The sequence below is a fragment of the Polyodon spathula genome, chromosome 12 (assembly GCF_017654505.1).
Source record: "Polyodon spathula isolate WHYD16114869_AA chromosome 12, ASM1765450v1, whole genome shotgun sequence".
NCBI classification, from domain to species: domain Eukaryota; kingdom Metazoa; phylum Chordata; class Actinopteri; order Acipenseriformes; family Polyodontidae; genus Polyodon; species Polyodon spathula.
Genome location: NC_054545.1, coordinates 24,548,504 through 24,570,620, shown reverse-complemented (window position 1 = coordinate 24,570,620; position 22,117 = coordinate 24,548,504). Strand labels below are relative to the sequence as shown.

Sequence of the window (22,117 nt, the reverse complement as noted above, 5' to 3'; positions counted from 1 at the left end):
AAACCATAATTAGCTAGCGAACAAAATTAATGCACATATAAATATAGGAAAAGTTGTAAAATCTAAACAATCGTTACATTTGTGAACACATGTTTACGGAATATGGTGTTATTTTGTCGTTTATTTTTTTTTTTGTATTTGTTTAAATAGAAAATATTTTATCTTTCTACCCACAACCACTTTAAAAAAAGCTCCGTGGGCGGAAAAGAGAGGCGGGATGAGCCCAACTGTGCAATACTCCAATGAGTAGTGGCGATCAATATGATTGACAGTGGTATACATCCAATAAGGATCGTCTTTATTAAAACGAGCAGTTTATCCGGTACTATAAGAACTGCCACGAGTTGGCATTGTGAGGGAGAGTCCATCTTGAGACCAGTCTCCAGCTCTGCGCCTGTGAGCAGTAAGAAATATATTCTATTGTAACAGTTGTTTGGCGCTGAATAACTGTCGTTATTTGAAATTCCCTTTTGAAGTACGGTTATATAGAGTTTGCGGTCCTGTGGTATTTTATGAGATGTAGAGTCAGATGTTGTGTTGAAGTTGTCAGTGAATGTACGCGGCCTATGTTATGTAAGAAGCCGCACGTTAATTAAAGAATGCCCCTTTGTTCCGGTGAAATTACGTTTTATACTGTGTTCGTGAATTTTAAAACAATCCGTGGCGCTAAGTATTTCGAAGTATTTTTTTTTAAATCGTTTTTGTTAATGTGTTTGATATTTAAGGCCCTTTTCATCACTATTTACGTATGTTTCATTTCAGTAAACTAATAAGACCACTTTTTTTAATGTTGCGTGTGCAGTGACCGTCTTGTAATGTAATGAGCGCGCTTCAGGCGCCTGCAATGAGGAAGTTGCAGTTGTTAAACGCCGCCTTTCGTTGTGCAGGTAACTAACAAAAGAACAGATCATGTCCGACACCGAGCAACAGCTTATGGAAACCTCCGAGAACGGCCATGAGGGAGAGGAGGAATCGAATGGAGCCGAGCAAGCAGCAGAACACACGGAAGGTGACGTTAAGGAGGAAACGGCAGAGGGAGAGCCTCAGAATGGTGCAACAGAAGGGGATCAGATCAACGCCAGCAAAAGCGAGGAGGATGCGGGGTAAGGGATTAGCGGTTATAAAACGGTACAATTTGGAATGTAAATTTGCGGAAGGTTCTAGGAAAATAATTGTAGTTGTGAAGGGTAGCTGCGTGACCTCCTTTGTTCCACGGTCTTTGTTGGCGCCATGTGCAAGTACAGGGTGGGGGATGGGCTGAATACTTGCATTTACACAGCTTTGTGCTTTAGCGCCTTTCAGGTACAGAATCGATTGTCAAGAGCAGATCGGATTTTTATGGTGCATTAAATATGTGCTCTGATATACAGCTGTTCCACTTCCCAAATAAAGCATTTCTCTTTGTACTATTTCGTTCTGCAGCCACTGGCTACTAAATTGAATTGATTCCTGTTCTACTTAATTGCTAATACTGTAGAGTGTTGGCTTTCAGGCCCCCTAAAAGTTTTGAAATTCATGGAATAAATTGTGCCCCAGTGATTAAAAATCACTGTCCTATCACCAGACTTATTATGAATAAGTCCTGCAATTATGAAGGGACACCAATGCATCATGCTGGTGTCCAGAACCTAGTTAAAATTCAAATAACCTTATTGGTGCTGTGTCTCCCCTTGCAGGAAAATGTTTGTTGGTGGTCTGAGTTGGGATACAAGCAAGAAAGACCTTAAAGACTACTTCTCTAAGTTTGGAGAAGTGACTGACTGCACTATCAAGATGGATCCCAACACTGGAAGATCAAGAGGCTTTGGCTTTATCCTCTTCAAAGAAGCTGCTGGTGTAGACAAGGTGAGTTAAGGGTTTTTAACAAAGGTCCTTGCAAACAAAATGTCAGTGTTTTAGTTGTTAGTGCTTGATGCACATTTGAAGTAGGGATCTGTCCAAAGCACACTTTAATGTTTTATCATTAACTTGGCCTGTAGCTTAAAATGAACCTCCTAAAAAAAAAAAAAAAAAAAAAGTTTTTAGGTTTATGCTAAACTTGTAAATGTTTTAGGTCCTGGAACAGAAGGAGCACAGGCTTGATGGGCGACAGATCGACCCAAAGAAGGCAATGGCTATGAAAAAGGAGCCTGTCAAGAAAATTTTTGTTGGTGGTCTGAACCCAGAGACAACAGAAGAAAAGATCAGAGAATACTTTGGAACCTATGGAGAGGTAAACAAATTTAACTTGTTCCTGTTTGCTCTAGTACCTTAAGTTGATTTTTTTTTTAAGTACATTTGCTCAGTGTGTAAATATTGTGGTACTTCAACCCCCCTCTGACCATGCCTTTAATTCCAGATTGAATCTATTGAACTTCCAATGGACCCAAAGACTAACAAAAGGAGGGGCTTTGTATTCATCACATTCAAAGAAGAATCTCCCGTTAAAAAAATCCTTGAGAAAAAATACCATAACGTTAGTGGAAGCAAGGTAACAAACGGGAAGGATGGCCTTGTACGTATATTTTTATTTCTATATTATACTGAAGCATTAATGTTTGGTGTATATAGGAGACGGTAAGGTGAAGTTTCCATTCTGCTGTTTTCTAAACAAAGTTTAGAAAATCTAAATCCTATAACTAAATTAGCAGGAAGTGATCTTTGAAGTCTTTCCTAAATTAGTCCAATCCAGGAACTTGTCCTAAACTGGAGTTTAGGTTTATTCACTGAGGGTGTTGGGTTAAATACTGTTTTTGAAGGTGGTACTCCACACCCTCATTTGCTGCATGTTGACCAGATGTGATGCATATTAAGTCTTCCCAACTTGGAACAGTTTCTCCCTAAAGAGGAGATTACTCGCTGTGTTGTAGTGATTAAATTAAATTCAATATAGAAGCATGTTGTACTAACACTTCGCCTCCTTTTACAGTGTGAAATTAAAATTGCGCAGCCCAAGGAAGTCTACCAGCAGCAGCAGTTTGGTGGCCGTAGTTTTGGTGGCAGAGGCAGGGGAGGCCGTGGTGGAGGAGGAGGCAAGTGTCTAAAATACTTGTTGTGAAATGCTGCTTTTCACAAAGCTTAATTTCAACTAGTCCTAGTTGAGCGTTTTTCTTTGCGCAGATCAAGATCACCTTTTATATAAGGCATTTTATTTTACAGGCCAAAACCAGAACTGGAACCAGGGTTACAATAACTACTGGAATCAGGGCTATGGCAACCAGGGGTATGGTTATGGTGGACAGCAAGGCTATGGTGGCTATGGCGGATACGGAAATTACGACTACACTGGCTACTATGGATATGGGCAGGGGGGTTATGATTACAGTAAGTGTGAGTCTTGCAATTCTAGTTGTTTTAACTTGTCTTTGCGCAATAGAACTCAGCCCCTTTCTCTTTCATTCTCCAGACCAGGGCAATACAAGCTATGGAAAAACTCCAAGACGTGGAGGCCACCAGAGTAGCTACAAGCCATACTGATCACATGTAGTACAGGTATGCATTGAAGCATGATTATGGTGGCTTGACAATGTAGTTCTAGTGATGCGTAGTTAACGCTCTCTGAAAGTGCCATAATTTGGATAAGTGATTTAGTCAATCTGGATTATGTAATTTATTGCAAAGTCCTCAATTGGGGAACTTGAGCGTTTTTTTGGACTGGATCTTTTAAATGGATCAGTGCTACTGATCTTTAGAAAAGCTGTTAACAGTGGCTTTGCACACCAGTCCATTTGTTTTTATTGGGGGGACAATTGAGCCTGGCATTTCCCACACAACCTTTGCACCAACTAATTTAATTGATACAGTCTGTAAACATGGACAAAGGGTTGAGAAGGTGGTTGGCCAGGCTAAGAATTGTAAATTTGTACCAAGGGATCAGTGCTTGTAGTTGCATTCTAGTAGCACCTCTTTAATTGTCTATCTATAAATATGCCCTGTACTAAATTCCTGCTCAATTCGATTCCTGTTTAAAAATAAAGCATCTGACTCTTGCCCCCCAAAGGGCTAATAGAACCCGATCTCTTAATTGCAAATAAAGGGAGCATTCTGTGCAGCATTAGGAACTTGCCTGTAGAGTAGACCATGCTTGCTACACTTCCTATTCAACTTTCATACCGCTTTGTAGCAGCCAGACCGCTTGCAACATGTTTATCTTTTTGTTTTACTTTTAAGGACTAAAATAAGAATTCAAGATCCAGGGTCCCCTTCATGCTGCTGCAGTAAATATGGGGGCAGACTTTCCTTTGGAGTTAGCAGATTTAAAAGACTCATGCTCCATTTGTACAGAACAAGTGAGGAATTGGGGAAGCAAATGTCACTTTTCCACTTTTTATTTTATATTGTTTTGTGTCCATATACATTTCCAGAGATGGAAGTGTTATTTTTACTGTACTTTTTGGTACCTATTTTGAATCTAATGTATTGTAAGGTTGTATTTTACATGTCTACTGGATTTACCACAATATGCGATCGAAGCTGTTGGGAGCTTTTGAAATAAACAATTTTGAGTAATTTCAGTGTGTTTCTAGATTTACTTTACTGTTTAAATTGTCTGGAAGCAAGATGCTTAGCTACTGAGGGAAGTGGTGGATTTTTTGTTTCTAATCATTGTAAAGTAAATGCTGTGATGTATAGTTGATGGCTGGTAGCAAAGGACAACCTTGATTGTAGGTTCTAAACACTTTTTTTTTTTTTTATAAAGTTTTATAAAGCTTGCTGGCAATTTACAATTGGGTTTTTAAATGTGAACAGAACTCTAGAACCAGATAACTTGAAACCTGCAAGTATGTATAAGGACACATCTCTACCCCACTTAACCATTCCTCTATAGTTTGTCTTGGGCAAATACTTGGAAATAAACTATGGTTTATATACATTCTGTATTTATCTATTGTCTTGGCTATATGCAGAGTTAAGTCATTAAAGGAATTTGATTACAGAAAATCTGGTGCCATATTCTGTAGTGTAATGTTAGTGACTTTTTTTTTTTTTTAAATGTTTTCTGCTGGTTGAAATAATCTTTCCAGTTGATGCTTCTTGATCAGATATCATTAAGAACAAATCCCCAATCTACATGTTAGTTCTAACCCCTTATTTTCTTTCCCTACATTTTTATTGCAGCACAATTTACAAGCAAATTATGATTTACAAAGCTTTCTTGCAAAAGCTAATCAATTGGCTTGTAGTGTTCCGAATGTACTTTATGTAATTCAACAGCAACTCACAGGTTGCGTGGAACCCATCTTTGTAGCTTTAGTGGGAAGATAACATTCTTCCACTTTGAGAGAAGTGGCAGCAAAACTGAAGCCTATAGTAAGAGAAGATTTGGTTACCATTAAGTAACACTTGAGTCTGCCTTTTCTGCGTGCCATCTTCGATGCTAATTTTAAAGAACTATATTAAGACATCCTCTACAAAATGTGATGAACAAAAGTAAATACTACATACTACAACACCATTGTAATTTTACACCTTGTTACTTTCTGAACTACATTAACTTGTATTGCAAGGTATTCACAGACAATCACATAACTTTTATACCTTTAACCAAATAAAAATCACAAGTGATCAGTAAAACGTTTATTGCATAATAACGTTTTAGGTAACTGAAGAAAACTAGTGTCCTAGATTTCATAAATCTTATAATTTGAAATAGTTCAGAGAATTCAGGATTTGCAAACTAAGTTAAAATGCTTTACTGTAATAAAACTGCACTGTGGGGATTTGATCCCAGTTTTAACAGAAAATAAACTTCTACATGTGTTAATTAAATGCTCTTCAGTAAATCGGATTAGTGCTTCACTGGTCTAAAGCCACCATAGACTTTACATTTGTAATGTGCAGTTTAATACTGGCAGCCCTTTCCTGGAATGGCTGTGAAAAGCAGGCTCCACTGTAATGATTGCCTTATTCTTGGTTTTACTGGACACAGTCAGCACAGTCCATCTAACCAGAGCAGCAAACCTGTTCTCTTAGTATGACCAGAGCCACAGACTGCTTTGGTCACCAACACTTTGAATTGAAGTTGCACAAGCACTGCATTTATTCTATCAAAGTCTATCAAATCAAAAGTCCCATACTGCTTGACAGTGAATATTAAAACACAACACTGCCTAAAATTAAAGGCAGAGCCACAGATTGGGAATTTCAATATCCAAAATTCAGGTCTGTTACAAAAAACAAAACATTTGTCAAAATGTAAATATGCTTAACAGGCACAGCACAAGCTCTGGCCCGTATTAAGGAACTTTACAGATGTGAAAGTCCTTGTACATTTCAAAATATCACATTTACATTAAGTACATGTAAGGTAGATGTTATTTCTTGCAAAATAAAACATTTCAGCTTCCCTTGGTACACCTTTCAAAATCATGGGTTTTTTACAGGCCCGCTGATGCTTACCTTATTAGAAACCTGATTAGAGGGAGCCAATGAACATGTATTAAACCTTCCATTCCATTAAACACATCAAATGAGTATTCACAACTATATCTATCTATAGACATCTAGATATATAGATAGACATCTATATATATATAAAGATAGCTGTCTATATATATATATATATATATATATTATATATATATATATATAATATAGATATCTTCTCGGGAAATTCTGTAAGTTATATATTTATTTTTCATGTCATTTTATAAGATATACATTAATAAAACTCAAACAGATGTATATCATTAACAGTACAGAATACATCATGCTATAACTATATTTTTTTTAATTAAACAGCCACTTTTTTAAACATTAACGGTAATGTACAATCCCCCACTCTTTAGTGAACTATTTACAGTAAATACTGCCTTTCCCTCTATACAAATATAAGATAATACACATATGTTTACACTACCCTACTATTGTTGGGCTGTCCTAATTGCACATACAGTCTACCCATTAAAAAGATTTTTATTTCAGTTCCATTGCACTGAAGCAGGGTTCCAGTATTTAAACACTAAGCAAAACAGATTAATTCATTCAAATCCATTCAAAGTTTGCACCACTTGAAATAAAATAAAGAATTGGCATACTAATACAAAAGATAAACCTGTTTTACATCACCACACTTAATATCATACCCTGTTTATTATCAGGCAATCGTGATGTAAAGCAGTTTCACCTGTCCAAGCAAGCAAGCCATATTTTCCACAAAACGAATAAACCACTCCCATTCCAGATGACAGGTGCAAAATCTGCACATTATTTTGTCACTGTTGGCTGCAAATTCTTTGCAGTGTTGTTTTATTGTTATGCACAGTTTAGGCATTTTAGAAACAAACGTCTCTTCCATCACAATTTTAATATCCAAACAATTCACTCCAAATTATACATCTGTGCAAGTGCTAGTCAGAGCTTCCGTTTCCCTTCATACCGTGTCTATGGTAACGACAGCCTTGACAACAACGATTGCAAGTATTTATTAAAGTGTTTGTATAAACATCCCCATTTAAAAATGTCATTCTATGTTTGCGATATTACTTTTATGTCAAAATTTATGTCACATTTTATTTTATTTTTGTGCTATTTTAAATTATTTTTTGTGTCCCCATATATATCTAGATCCAGAGGTATATATATATATATATATAATATATATATATATATACGCTATCATACACACAGACAGAGATGAAAGTGAGGAAAAGCATTGCCGTGTTTGATTATTTGCTCGGGAACCCAAATTGAATGAAGTTAAGATTCAGATTACACCTGAAATTAGAATGTACACCAAATAAGTGAACTTTAACTGCAGGTTTCACAAACCCAGAGATGCCAATACTTGATATTAAACAAAACAGCACCTGCCAAGCAACATTAGGTAATTTTTTTTTTTTTTTTTTTGGAAAGTCAGGGCAGTAAAATAGGGTCTGTGAACTTGATGCAAGTTTCCAGTCACAAAGTTGAGGTAAAATATATATTTCATTTCAAGTGAAATCTATTTTTTCTTACCTGGGCACAAGGGCTGAATTAAATGTTGTACAGCATGTCTTTTAATGTTCTTGTTCCTTTGGATCTCAAATGCAACTTGTTTATATCAGGGCACACACAAGGCAAAAGCTCTTGAACTTGGGCTAATAACCTACTAGTTGGGCTCATTTACAATACTAAGCATTTAATATTGTACATGTGTATTTTAAGCACAAAGTTGGCATTTTCTGCTTCATTTTATATTTTATTTTACCATGGAAAAAAAATTAAGAAAATATAGTGCTAATAAAAACAAACACTAATTCCTTATATCATGTAAATTAAAATATATATATACACACACTTGATATTCAGTTACTAAAGTTTCACTATCACTGTTTATCAACATCATGTCACAAAGAAAAATGCAGACCACAGGCAGTAGTTACTGCAACGAGTATTTATTATGTATGTGTGTTTTCTGCAGAGAATATGGCTTTCCAATGCCTTGTACCCTCTTGATACACATAACTGGTAAGCAGATATACACAATACAGACCAATAAAAAAATGCAGACATAGTTACTGTCTAGTAAGACGCAAGTGTACCGTCAGTACATTTATAACAGGAGTGTATTTATAATAAAGGCAGAGATGGTGCTCACAGTTTGAAGGCGAGCTATACTAAATTTATGGATTATTCCTGGGGGGGGGGGGGGGGGGGGGGGGGGGGGGGGGGGGGGGGGGGGGGGGGGGGGGGGGGGGGGGATGTCTACAGGCTTTGTCAACAATGTCCGCGACCAGCCACCATCCCATGCCGTCACTCACTGAACAAGTGAAACAGAAAATAAATATATGCAGTATGTGTCTTCATTTTTGGCCAGCACCTTCCTTTTGTTCCATTATTTTTGCCATTTTCTGCAATGTGAACTGTTTAATTCACAATACTTGTTAGTGCACCATCTGTAAGCACCAATGGGGTAGGTAGTGTCAAAACAAAAGCCTAATGAAATTGTGCCTTATTTTTTCAGTTTTGTTTTAGTATATACACACACACACCTCCCGCTAAAGTAAAATACTATGAAATCTTTTACCAGGTACATAAAATGCCAACCTTCTCTCAGCCAGATACTGTCTGTGGCTTTTAAGTTTCCCTGCATATCTGTAAGACAAAAAGAACATCCATTACAAAAAATCAATTTCTATCAAGCATCTGTTTTTTTTTTTTGTTTGTTTGTTTTGTTTTGTTTTTTTAAGCAAAGCAAAAACAAGTGCACGTTATTAAAGTACAATGCTTCCCCTGATTATGGTGTCAAAAACATTTACAGTAGGACTGCAGTATGTCATTCAATTATACTTGGAATGACCGTGCCAGCAGCTGTTAACATTGTTTAATTTCATCAATTTTGTTTAGTAATTAATCACATTTTCTCCGAAATTGTGGTTTGAGTAGCTTTGTGCATTTTTGATAAAATAACATAAGGACATTCTGAGAATACTGGACATAGATGAATGCTAGTGGCAACACTTGTATAGCCTGGACAGCGAATATATTACTTACATAAAAATGTTCATGTTGTACAGCTATGGCCAGAAGTTTAGCATCATCCTATAGAATTAACATGTTTTGCTTTATAATGTTTAACGAAGCCTGATGAATAACGTTCTGTTAACATATTGAATTATACACTGCATGTACAGTAGTTTTCCATTAACAGAAAAAACTGACAACATTTTGAAATCTAACATTAAATATTGTGCTACTATTATGGCTTCCGGTAGACATTTGCAATATCATTTCTTTGATTACATGATGTTAAATAAAATATCTAAATTAAGTCTCAATCCTAAAATTCTAGGTGATAAATTTTTGGCCATAGCTGCATATATTAAACTGGAGATACAAAACAAAAAAAATCAGTCACAGGTGACAAATGCTGTTCAGTTGGCGTGTATGGGAATAGGCATGGTCTGTTTTTATACAAGGTCTATTTTTTCAGCAACGAATTTGGCATCTTCCATATTGAAGCACATCGGTGGTTTAAGCTTCAGGACATTACTCCCAGGCCCGTCTGTAGTCATGCAGATATATTCTTCCATTAATCTGAAACAAATGCATTTATTTAACCAGGAAAAAACCCTTGACACCTCCTTAGCGTTTCATAGAGAGTACTGTGGTGCTGCTTGTAATCGGCATTCAGGATAAGAGACCTTATTACACGTTTACCTTGCATTTCTAACAGTGCTCCCAACCCCAGTATACCCCAACTGTACCCTGGCTAAATCCAGGCTGAATACTAACTTCAGCCTCAGACCCTTTGCTTTTCAATAAATCCAGGCTGAATACTAACTTCAGCCTCAGACCCTTTGCTTTTCAATAAATCCTAGCTGAATACTAACTTCAGCCTCAGACCCTTTGCTTTTCAAGTCCCTTGAACTTCAAATCAAAACTGCCAGCTTGCCTACACAGAGCAGTTTTTACAAAGGGACAATACTTCCACTGTGAACTGACAGACTGAAGCTCTGTTTCATCAGTTTCACTGATCTACACATGCAACACAAATATCATAGGGGTGGAAATGTATTGGCTGTTTCAGGAGACATATGCTGTGTATGTTGAATTTAAGAAATAAAAGACAACAGGAAAGAAGAGTCGTGGGCTTCTTTGATTCCAGATAAGTATAGCTGATTGAAGATAAAAGTTCTGAGTTGCAAAGTTACAACCAGAAATCTTAAAGGTTACATGGTGTCAACAGTTTGCAGGTATCCTCTTTCCAAGCATGGATCAGAGCAATACAAAAGAACATTTCAGTATTCTCAGTTTAAATGCAGTCTTTCAATGACATCATGATTTTTCCTTAAACCAAATCAGAGAGAGACACAAATCTCTTATCACTTGGTTGACTGTCCATTATTCTTAACCGTAGCTTCAAAGCATCTGGTTCAATCCAGTTTCTCTTTGAAGTAGCCAGTTTTTATAACCCTCATAAAATCAACTGTAACTTCCTAAGAGAACCTGTTCCACATCCAGGCTGCAAAGATGTCCAAAACCTGCTGGTAGCTCCAACACAAAAACAATGATCCATCCCAAATGGCAAATGCCCTTCATGCCAGAACTGGACATCAAAAGGGAGGCCAAAACCTATTTCAAAATGTCCTGGAGGTCAGCTATGTCCTAGTAAGGACAAAGTGACCAGATCAACTTACTGTCTAAGTAGGAATTTAACCAGAATCTGGCTTAATCTTTAACCCATTCTGTGAGTTGTATTCTAAGACCAAAAATGCATTTATATCTAAATAAAATGTTCCAACAATCTATATTAAATACTTGGTACAGTAGTAATTTTAATGAAATAGATAAAATCACCTTTTCACCACAGTCTGCTGCTTCTGGATCCTTTACCAAATCCACAATCCAACGCCTCTGTAAGGAAACAAGTCCCTGTATAATATTTCTATTTGCTGTTCATGACAAAGAACTCATCATGCCCTATTTTGTTTTAAAAAAAGAGATTGTACAGTAAAGCCTGGGACACACACGAGCGGCGCGGCACCGCTAGCGGGGAGCGAAGCAGGGCGGCGTACTGCCATACCTCTTTGCTTGGTGGACATTTTTCAATGTTGGGAAGCGGCAATAAAAAAAATAAAGACCGTCCACCACCTCCCAGCACTATACAACAACCCAAAAAATGTATATCATTCTTGAACTTTTACAGCTTGAACCCTGGAGTGAACGATCATGACCATCTCCAAAAATTTTTTATCAAGATCTAACGTTATAAGTTCCCATATCAGAACACCACTCAGAAATATTTGCCTTTTATTTACCAAAGGATATGTATGTAAAATATCATATTTAATTTTGGGATACAATGTGAAAGCCTTTTTCTACAAAGAAACAGCTATTATATATCCAGCACTGCATTTAAGAATGGATTGTGGTACTGTATATAGTTATACATTATATAGGAGCTGCTATTTAGGGAAAAAGGGATCACATTCTTCACAATCGTATACACAATAATCAGTCGGCTGGCAGCTGGTTAATTATTTGACGTGTATACATGACAAATCATACAGGATGTCGAGCAACTGGATTCATGCGGGGTGCAGTCGGTTAGTATTTGTTTTAGATCATTCAATAGTCCTTGAAATTCTTATTTTTACAATCAAATAGCTTGAGATGCTGAGAAACTTCAGCTATCAGTAGCTCCTCCATGTCAATGGATATTCAAGTTCATCAAGACTGACGTATCCCACACCATGTACCTGATTGGTTAGACCCAGATTAGCTGCAGGAAAATGTTTGAGCAGCAAAATATCGGTCGCCGAGCAATGTTTTGCCATTCTAAAATTGTGCAGCTGCAATACTTTTCCGCAACGTAATTTCTTAATCAATGTGTGTTCTCTAATTGAAATAAAAGGTTAACGATATGTGCGCCATTTTGCCGCTAGCGGTGCGGCGCCGCTCCTTTCTGGAATGTACTACCCCCGAAACAGCTATGCAATAATTCATTAGAAAAACTTGATCATCGTGACAAAGGTAGTCGGCTCCTATTTCAGTGACAGTATGTCTGTAATTGCAACAGGCTGTTGATTAAATTGTTAAAATATCTGTACATAGTTTTTCACTATTAATATTATCGGTTAAATACGTTCTGTATTGTTCTGAAGCGTCCCCTGGCAAGTGTTCATGTAAACTCCATTGGAAGTTTGTCAATCATCCCTCAGCTGCCACAAGTTATGACTTTCCTCAATCATTCATTTTGTAAGTTTGTCAATCATCCCTCAGCTGCCACAAGTTATGACTAATAATCAATGGCTAGTTTCTCGTCACTTGTTGAACCAATGGTTATATGAATATATATTAACATTTCAGTGGCTCTATGGTGGACAAAATCTGAAATTGAATTCTTAGATACATGGTTAAACTTGATGAAGTATCTATTAAAATCTTTACTCGAAACCTATTGATATGCATCAGTACCTGCATATATCATCTGCACATCCTATCTACACTAAAAGAGCAATTCCTAAAGGACTGGGTACAAGGATAAAAATAAATCTGTTCTGATGAAAATGACAATGAAAACAGAAGAAAAAAAACAAATAATTAAGGGTCGACAAACTCAGTAGAAATGAACTACTTGAGTACAAGCCTTGTCTATGGTACATTTTGCCAAAAATGTAACATGAAATTTGTAGGAGTACAACATTATAAAGAATACAGAATCACCTATCAAACATGAGATACAAAAGTAAATGAACATCCAGTTAAACCATTTACAAAAAATGAACACAACATGAATGACCTAAATTGTGTAGTTTTAGAGGAAATACAATTAGATATTGCACAACACAGAATAAAGGAAAATAAAATGGCTACACAGACCCAATGCCATAGTGCCTGAAGCATTAAATAAAAAGGAATAGTAGATCGTAACATCATTAAACTATATAGTAAATTACATCACAAACACATTCATAGATTTAAAGTATGTGAGTGTAGTTACCATGTTATCAAAAGCTTGTAAGCAGCTCCACTGTGTTTTCAAACACACTTTCCCTTGACAAAAAGCTATTTTAAACATACCGAAACGTTAGAAATTTGGCTCTCTTGATATATATATATATATATATATATATAGAGATATATTATATAATATATATATATATATATCATATAATATATATATATAAATATACTCTTACTTTACACAATCAGTGTAATTCACATTAATAGTATAATATATATATATATATATATATATATATATATATATATATATATATATGTAATATATAAATTATATTACAATCAGTGTAATTATCACATATATATATGATCTATATATATATATATATATATATATATATATATATATATATATATATATATATATATATACACACACACACAGCAGTACTGAAGATACAGCTGTCATTAGCCTAACCTAATCAGAGGCCAGATACAAATAATCGTAGAAGGTACCTGACATCTCCAATAATGGGGTGTTTGTTCTTCAGCTCATTCAGCAGTCCCAAGAGGTAACTGCCTACCTTCATCGCATTGCCACTAAGTTCCTCTTTCTCAATGACATCTAAAACCGCCAGTCCAATTGCACATGAAACTGGGTTCCCTCCAAACTAAATGCCAACACAATGGAAATTTTACATAGGTGTCCAATAAGTTGGGCTGTATTTATTTCATGGTCTACAAATAGTTACTTCAAGAATTTTCATAATTAAGCAATAGTTATTAATGCAGAAAAAAATAGCATTGTCACTTTCAAAATTGATTGTTTCTCAAGCTATTATACAACAAATGTTCCTACATATTGAAATATTTACCTGAAAAACAGTAAACGCTAAATTGTAGAATATTTAGTTGTTTTTTTTATGTCCACCTTTTAAAGGCATTCTATTTTCACCATCAGTGAATTATCAGACAAAAAAAAAAAAAAAACATGACAACTTCACACATAAAATATCCCCTTTCTTATATGGGACAGAGCGATCGTTAGCATACATATTTCAAATCTTTGATGCAGCTGGTGTCTTTTTTGTTGAAGACATGTTAAAGAAATCACCCAGCTATATGCAGTGTGTTTAATCATTTACCAGAAGCAAACTAAACTGGCTTCCTAAATGCAGTGTAAAAGGTAGTACAGCAATAAGGCAAACGTGTTTATAGATACACTATTCTTTAAGAAATGAGAATTATCACTGGGAACTACTTACTACACGACAACAGAAACATATAAAAGGAAATCTTGAAATCTGTGATAATCATGAAAATAATATAGCCTTACCAATAAGCAGAAACTAGATAAGAACACAATACAAATATCGATTAGCAGTGTCATTTTTGAATTCCTCGTTTGGTTCCTTAATAGAGCTTGAAGATGGCATTTTAAATCTCCTGCTGACAGCCATAGCAGCAGCAAATTACCAACAGGATTGAATGGGACTGTCAACAATGTATACTTTTTGGTGAAAGCTTTAGAAGAATGTAGTAAGAAATGTATCTCAGTGTAACACTGAGCCTGATTGTGGACCACTCTACTTTAATGAATGCTATGAAAGGTTTACTTCTACTGCGCTACAGCGATTGTAGGTTTACATTGCTTACGGCAGCTCTGCTGTCACATTGTATGCAAAGCATTGTCTAATATGACTAGGACAAGCACAAAATGTAACCATTACCTAAGGGGTGTTTACCACCTAAAGACCCTGAAACCTGATTATTATATATCAAAGCCGCTTGGCCGAGCCAGTCACAACATTTTTCTTTTCAAGATCTCGATCAGCTCCCTCTTCTGGGGCTCCGGCCACACTCGCTCCTGCAGTGAAACTGCTGTGGGGGAAGCTGGTCTCCTGACCTCCCCCCTTCTTCGTGGTCGGCTGCGCCCCCAGGCGAAGTAGTCAGCGGACCCTCGGGAGGCAACAGCAGAAGGGGAGCCCCTGGCCATGAAGGTGGCTATAGGAGCTCCACTTCTCCCAATGGTGTTGGTGGAGGCAGAGGTAACTCCTGGCCTCCTCGTGATGGGGATCACCGTAGGAGCAGTCCTCCCCGTCACGCCCGAACTCACCACAGGCACCGCACATGGAGGCCCCTTCAGCCCTCCATTTTTTCTGCTCTGAGGTCGCACCCGAGACCACCACCTCTTTCTCTGCTGTGTTGCTGCCGCTTCTGTTGCTTTTTGCAGCTCTTCCTCCCAGTCTTCCTCCAAAAAATTATAAAAAAAAAAACAAGGCACCTGTCGTACCTACTCTGGCCTGGGTCCTAGAGGCGCTGCAATCCCATGCAGGACACCACGTGTGACAGGGTAGCCGGGTGCAGACGCCAGGCCAGAACGCAGGAAGAAGACACAGGCACTGCAGGTACGGTGCAATGGTGCTTGTGCCATTTTCTTTTTATAACAAAAAGACTGCTCACAGAGTGAAAATAAAGGGGTTTTAAATAAAACAAATCTCGCACACAAAAACACAGGTCATGCTGGGCAATCGCTTGCACTGATCCCGTTTTGTATTTTTAATTTAGTTTTCGTTTCTCTCCTCTTGCTCTCCGTACTCTCCTCTGTACACCCACCTCTAGTGCAGTGAGCTGCTGGCTTATATGCAGGTGACCATCTCCTGATTAACAACAAATTAATCACTTAATTAATTTGGGAGATGGCCACTTTCCGCATGAGTTTTTTTTTTTTTTTTTTAACAGTGGATGGGGCTTCCCATCCACACTACCAAACAGTACAAAATATTTGGCTACTCCGGCAATACATTTTTAAAAATACAAATAATCCATAACAACAACAACCAGTACCACCAATAATGTACCAGGGCTCTCTCCTGCTGCCCTGCTACATGCCCACTTACTCCATTTGCGTTATCCCAGGGCTAGACATGCCAGCCGTATTTCTTCTCGAATGCACGATTGTGCTGAAAAGGATGTTCTGTACTTACAGTTTTGAAGTACTCCACCCCTGTCGCAGTGAAAGCCTCTGCTATTTCCTGTGTTGTAGCCACACAGGAAGAGGGTGCCCATTTCCTATGGGTTTGCCCATAGTGATGATGTCAGACGTGAAGTCTTCTCCCTGAAGCTGGAATGCCCAGAAGCATTTTCCAACTCTGCCCAACCCCACCTGCACCACTCTCCGCACATACCTAAAAACAAGTGTCTGTGTTAACTTCACACTGTGAACCCTTGCTGTTAAGAACAGTCACAGAACCAACGCAACGTGGCTTTAAAGGACTGATAAATAAGAGGGACATTATGCCCTATACTTTGTAAAGAATTGATGAATAAAACAGTTTTGTGAATAGGGTTCATTATCACGGATCAATTTTTTTGAGGTAAAATATATTTTGGATCTTTCATATAAATTTAGGGTATGCAATTACAGATTGAACGGTGTTGCTTCCTAGTACCCACAGTACAAGAAATAAGGTTGTTCACTCTAATTAGTATTTATTGTTTTAATAGCGGGTCAGACTGAGCTACATGAAAAGGAACTGTAACAAATCCCTGCTTTACACTAAGAGTTAGTTGTAAGTTTGCTTTGATTTACAGAACAGTGGCCCATATTTATCAAGGGATAACTTGAACCATGCAAAATATATCTGATCTGTATGACAGAGACCAGGAGATGTAAATTAATACCTACTCTGGTAACTTCTGTAAGTAGCCAGCTGGTATAATCATTTGCCTTCCAACACTTGGCAATGACTCAGCAAAAGATGCAGCAATATGTGCCAAAAAAACAACAACATTTGGGCCTAGTCGCTATTGTAGTTAAAGTACAAGGAGGCAAGTAGGATGGCCTTCATTCCCAGCACCTCCTCCACACACACGCAGCACATCTTTCTAGTTTCTTACCTAGTTTAAGAGACGTAAGTAGAGTTGCTCTCATGCCCAACACCTCCTAACATTTGACAAGGGGATTCCTTGAGAGTATCGGACTAATTGAGTTGACAATTCCCTTGTGGGGCATAATTATAGAAACTGAATTTAAAGCTCTGCTTTGTGTACTGCAGTTACTATTCAACATCTCTATTCCACAGCTCTGCAATACGGCACATGTGTGTGTTCCAGGAGGAGATGTGTTTGAGTAACTCCCCCTTCCCCTCTTGTGTGCTTCACTTATTACTTGTCTCGTTCATCAGGGTAAGCTTGGGCCACATCTTTGTGATCTTCCCTATACTTGCCCCTGTAGGTGTCAGGAAGTGGGACTTGTAATGAAAATACATTTGTTAACAGTATTTCTAAAATTCGATCATTTGAAAAAACACGTCCTGAAACTGAAGCAGCAGAAAAGCACTTCAAATCAACAGAACAATCATTTACTGTGACTTTGTTTATCCCTTGACAAACAACAAAAAACAAACATACTTATATATATTTAAAAGTCCCTATGAACACAACAGTTGGATTAGAAATAACCGATTCAAGATAGTTACGTATCTAAAAGAGTGACAGCCAAGTCTTTAAAATCTATTTTCTTACCAATTATGAGCAGTTTTTGGGAATATACATCACTGCTCATTTTTCCTGAAGCTATTTATTTATTTATTTTTAAATTAACTTTAAATGGGGATATGCAAAGTTCCACTTTACAGCTTTAGAAAAGTAAACTGCTCTTCTGGGTACTGCATCACTTCCTGTGTCAGACTCGCACGGTGTACCTAAGCGAGACCCTATATCAGGCAGTGAGATCTGACCAGGGACAAGAAAGTGTGGCACAGTGTCGAATCTGTACATGCACACAATGTAACTGGATATGGAGACGAGCAATCAGTTATCCTAATGAATGCTTTGTTGCTTGGATCTTTTGTAGCATTTTCTGTTTCAAATATGACACCTTTTAAAAAGCTCAGCAGCTTAAAGAACCCCTCAATAATAAAGTACATCTGCTACACCACAGTGTGACCCTAAGCCTGTCCCCCAGCAACATTCTATAATAGTGAACAATATTCCAACACAAGTCTCTCAATAATTTTACAATTTACTTTAAATTAAATAAGACATTTATTGTGTCTCTGCCTCTGATTTTGAAACATTCTATGATCCTATGGAGCCCTGTCAGTTGTTGTCATAGATACAGGCTGCATGCTTAACTGATGGCCTGCATACAACTGCATTTTACTACTGTATAAAACACTGGCGTCTGCACTGCCGTCAACTGTAACCATCTTTAGAGTTATTAATTGTTCCATTCTTGGGAATAGCAAATTCCATTTGTTCCCACTTTTTATCAGCATATTAATAATTAAATATGGCATTTGAACATAAATATAATGTTGCTACTTAAAATAAGTAAATTTAATAAATATTACCACAACTTTTTTTTTTTTTTCAAATCAGACTTGTTTCTGTAACAGTAAGTAACGCACCTGAAGACACTTCAAACCTGTCAATGTTTATCACTTGGCTCATTGCTGGCATTAAAATAAGCAGGGAAACCTAAGAATTGTATTATAACAGTTCAGAAAACCAAATGTCCATGTGGCAATGTTGCCTACCCCTGTGTGTATTTTGTGTTGTATGTTACGTGTTGTGTGTTATTGTCTGTGTATAGTCATGGGTACACGGGATATAAAAACGGGTCTGTGTAACACGTGTTTAAAATGTATATTTGTATTTAGGCACGAGGATTGCACAGCACTTCACATGCAAGTAAAATGTAATATGTGAGCACGGGGAATTGCACTTTATTAATTAACGTGCAGTTGTACCGAAACTCCAATTGAATGATTGATTAGCAATCGAGTCTCTGTACAGCTGCATAAAAGCCGCATGTTTTCACTCACGGGGTTGTGTGTTCGGTGAGTGGAGAACGGGATTGGAGACGGAGGTAATAAATAGTAATAGTTAAAGTAAGAACTTCTCACCTTGTTTGTCTGTGTAGTCCATTTTGTTTGTCTCTTTATTTTGGCGAAAGTGCTGTGTCCTGTGTTGTTTGTTACGACCTTTTTATTTACTGTTCTGTTCATTCATTAAATGCTGAGCGCAAGCAAGCGCTCAACTTCCCCAAAACTCCACCTCTCTGTTGTTTATTTCCTGGTTCCTGGTCTGACGTCATCCATTACAGCCATCTTTGTGCCAGTCCAGAACAGTTGTGAGAATCATATTTACAGTCTTCCACTAACACAGTAGTTCAGTCTACAAATAAAGGTGTTTTGAAAAGACCTCTTTAGCTTATTGCTGGCATTTACAATAACAATACAAAATATGAAACCATTTAGTAACAGTCCAGCAATGTCATGTGAGAGAAATCCTATGTACAGTACTCCAGAAATTAAGTTTAGCGTTTTACTGGCATTACAATAATAACCAGGATAAAATATGAAACATTGATAAAGGCGTGTTGACTGACTCATTGATCTAATACAGGTTCACTGCTATGTATTACCCAACTGTAATTTAAATCGTGCCCCTTTTAATGTAAACGCATAATCAATCCTCTCAATTGTTTCGTTCCTAATTCTGCAGTGTTATTTACAAGATTTAAAAAGAGGCGAATCTCAAGACAGAATGTCTTTAGGAAACCAACGCTGTGTAATGTAGTGACTACATATCCCTTACACAGAAAGTAATCAGTTTTCTTTAAGGATTGTATAGCTAGAAAATAGTTTTGAGCTCATTTTTTCATTGTCAGAAAACATAATTCAATTAAGAAACAGCCATGGTTTAAAATGGCTAATTATAGCTTCATTAAAGGCAGGTAGCGTGGAAAGAAATAAACTAAACAATAATACGGTCGACATGTTGAGTTTCAGCAGAGATGTGGAGTGAAGTCATATGAATAAAGTTAAAAAAAATAATAAATAAATGTACACTATGTCTTCTTCAATTACTGTACAGTGCCTATAAAGTTTACAGGCCACTGTTTCACATTTTGTTGTGTCAGTGCCTCAGAGTTTCATGCATTTAAATGAGGATTTTTTTCCCCACTTATCTACACACAATACGCCGCACTGTTAAGGAGAAAAAAGTTTTTATTGAGAAAAAAATTCTGTATTAAATACAAAACTGAAAAATCATAATTGGATAATTCTCAACCCCCCTGAGTTAATACTTGGTGGAAGCACCTTTGCCAGCAATTACAGCTGTGAGTCTGTTGGGATAGGTCTCTACCAACTTCGTAAACGTAGATTTCGCAATGTTTGACCATTCCTCTTTACAAAACTGTTCAAGCTCTGTCAAGTTCCTTGGGGAGTGTTGACAGACAGAAATCTTCAAGTCATGCTGCACATTTTCGATTGGATTTAGGTCAGGGCTCTGTCTGGGCCACTCAAGGACATTTACCTTTTTGTTTCTCAGCCACTCCAATGTAGCTTTGGCATGTGCTTTGGGTCGTTGTCATGCTGAAAGGTGAACTTCCGTCCCAGTTTCAGCTTTTCCTCGAGGACTTCTCTGACCTTTGCTCCATTCATTTTCCCTTCTATCCTGACAAGTGCCCCAGTCCCTGCCGATGAGAAACATCCCCATAACATGATGCTGCCACCACCATGCTTCACAGTAGGAAATGTGTTCTTTGGGTGATGCACTGTGTTGGGTTTGCGCCAAACATAACGATTTGCATTTAGTCCAAAAAGTTCCATTTCAGTTTCGTCAGACCACAAAACTTTTTGCCACATGACTACAGAATCTCCTGAGTTTTTTTCTGTATACTTCAAACAGGATTCTTTGTGGGGTTTCTTGAGTAATGGCTTCCTTCTTGCCACCCTACCATACAGGCCAGATTAGTGGAGTGCTTGTGATATTGTTGTCACATGCACACTTTTGGCCATAAAAGCCTGTAGCTCTTGCAAAGTTCCCATTGGCCTCTTGGTAGTGCCTTTGATCAGTCTCCTTCTTCCTCGGACATCCAGTTTGGAGAGATGGCCTGATCTAGGCAGGGTCTTGGTGGTGCCATACACTTCCCACTTTTTAATTGTTTTGACCGTGCTTCAAGGGATATTCAAAGCCTTTGATACTTTTTTACACCCATCCCCTGATCTGTGCCTTTCAACAACTTTGTCCCAGAGTTCTTTTGAAAGCTCCTTGGTGTTCATGGTTGAGTCTTTGCTTTGAAACACACTACCCAGCAGAGGGAATCTTGAGGAGCTGCTGAATTTATCCTAAAATCATGTGAATCACTACAATTTAACACAGGTGGAGGCCACTTGGTGTGTGATTTTGAGGCGAATTCAGCTAATTTAGGATTGCTATTACAAGGGGGGTGGACACATATCCAACCAAGCTATTTCAGTTTTTATTTTTAATTTTCTACACATTTCTAGAATATTTTTTTCACTTGGAAGTTGGGGGGTGTGGGGGGGGGTGGGGGGGTAGGATGTGTAGATAAATGAAAAAAAAAATTAATGCATTTTAATTCCAGGCTATAAGGCAACAAAAGGTGAAAATTTTGAAAGGGTATGTAGACTTTCTATAAGGCATATATATATATATATATATATATATATATATTATATATATATATAATATATATACACACACACACACACACACAGTCCCTTTTCTTTATGGCACCAGCAATAACAAACAACTAACAAAGTGTAGTTTAGTCGTCATCTATTTTCCACAAAACAACCATAACGGTCACACACTTTTTAAACGTCCACCACTCACACGCACACCACCAACCCCCGCAGACACGCAGTCCTCCACAGCCGTGCAATCTAACTAGCCCCATTCACTCACGGCTGTGCACGCTCACTCGCAT

At 37.5% G+C, this 22,117-nt stretch overlaps 1 protein-coding gene and 1 pseudogene across 4 annotated transcripts; one reads left to right on the top strand and one right to left on the bottom strand.

Moving 5' to 3' along the window:
* Positions 1-302: 302 nt before the first annotated feature.
* On the top strand, positions 303-4,488 carry LOC121324476 (heterogeneous nuclear ribonucleoprotein A/B-like). Of its 4 annotated transcripts, none has more exons than XM_041266410.1 (9): positions 303-403; positions 888-1,103; positions 1,677-1,845; positions 2,054-2,212; positions 2,339-2,470; positions 2,909-3,011; positions 3,139-3,303; positions 3,386-3,471; positions 4,150-4,488. In XM_041266410.1, the coding sequence occupies exons 2-8, from the start codon at positions 910-912 to the stop codon at positions 3,454-3,456; spliced, it is 993 nt and encodes a 330-aa protein (XP_041122344.1). In that variant the 5' UTR covers positions 303-403; positions 888-909; the 3' UTR covers positions 3,457-3,471; positions 4,150-4,488. The 4 variants fall into 4 exon arrangements, with proteins under 4 accessions (XP_041122344.1, XP_041122341.1, XP_041122345.1 ...); XM_041266407.1 differs by having other exon boundaries at positions 2,339-2,494; XM_041266409.1 differs by having other exon boundaries at positions 307-396; positions 2,339-2,494.
* Positions 4,489-11,291: 6,803 nt separating this feature from the next.
* Positions 11,292-22,117, bottom strand: LOC121324363 (annotated as a pseudogene).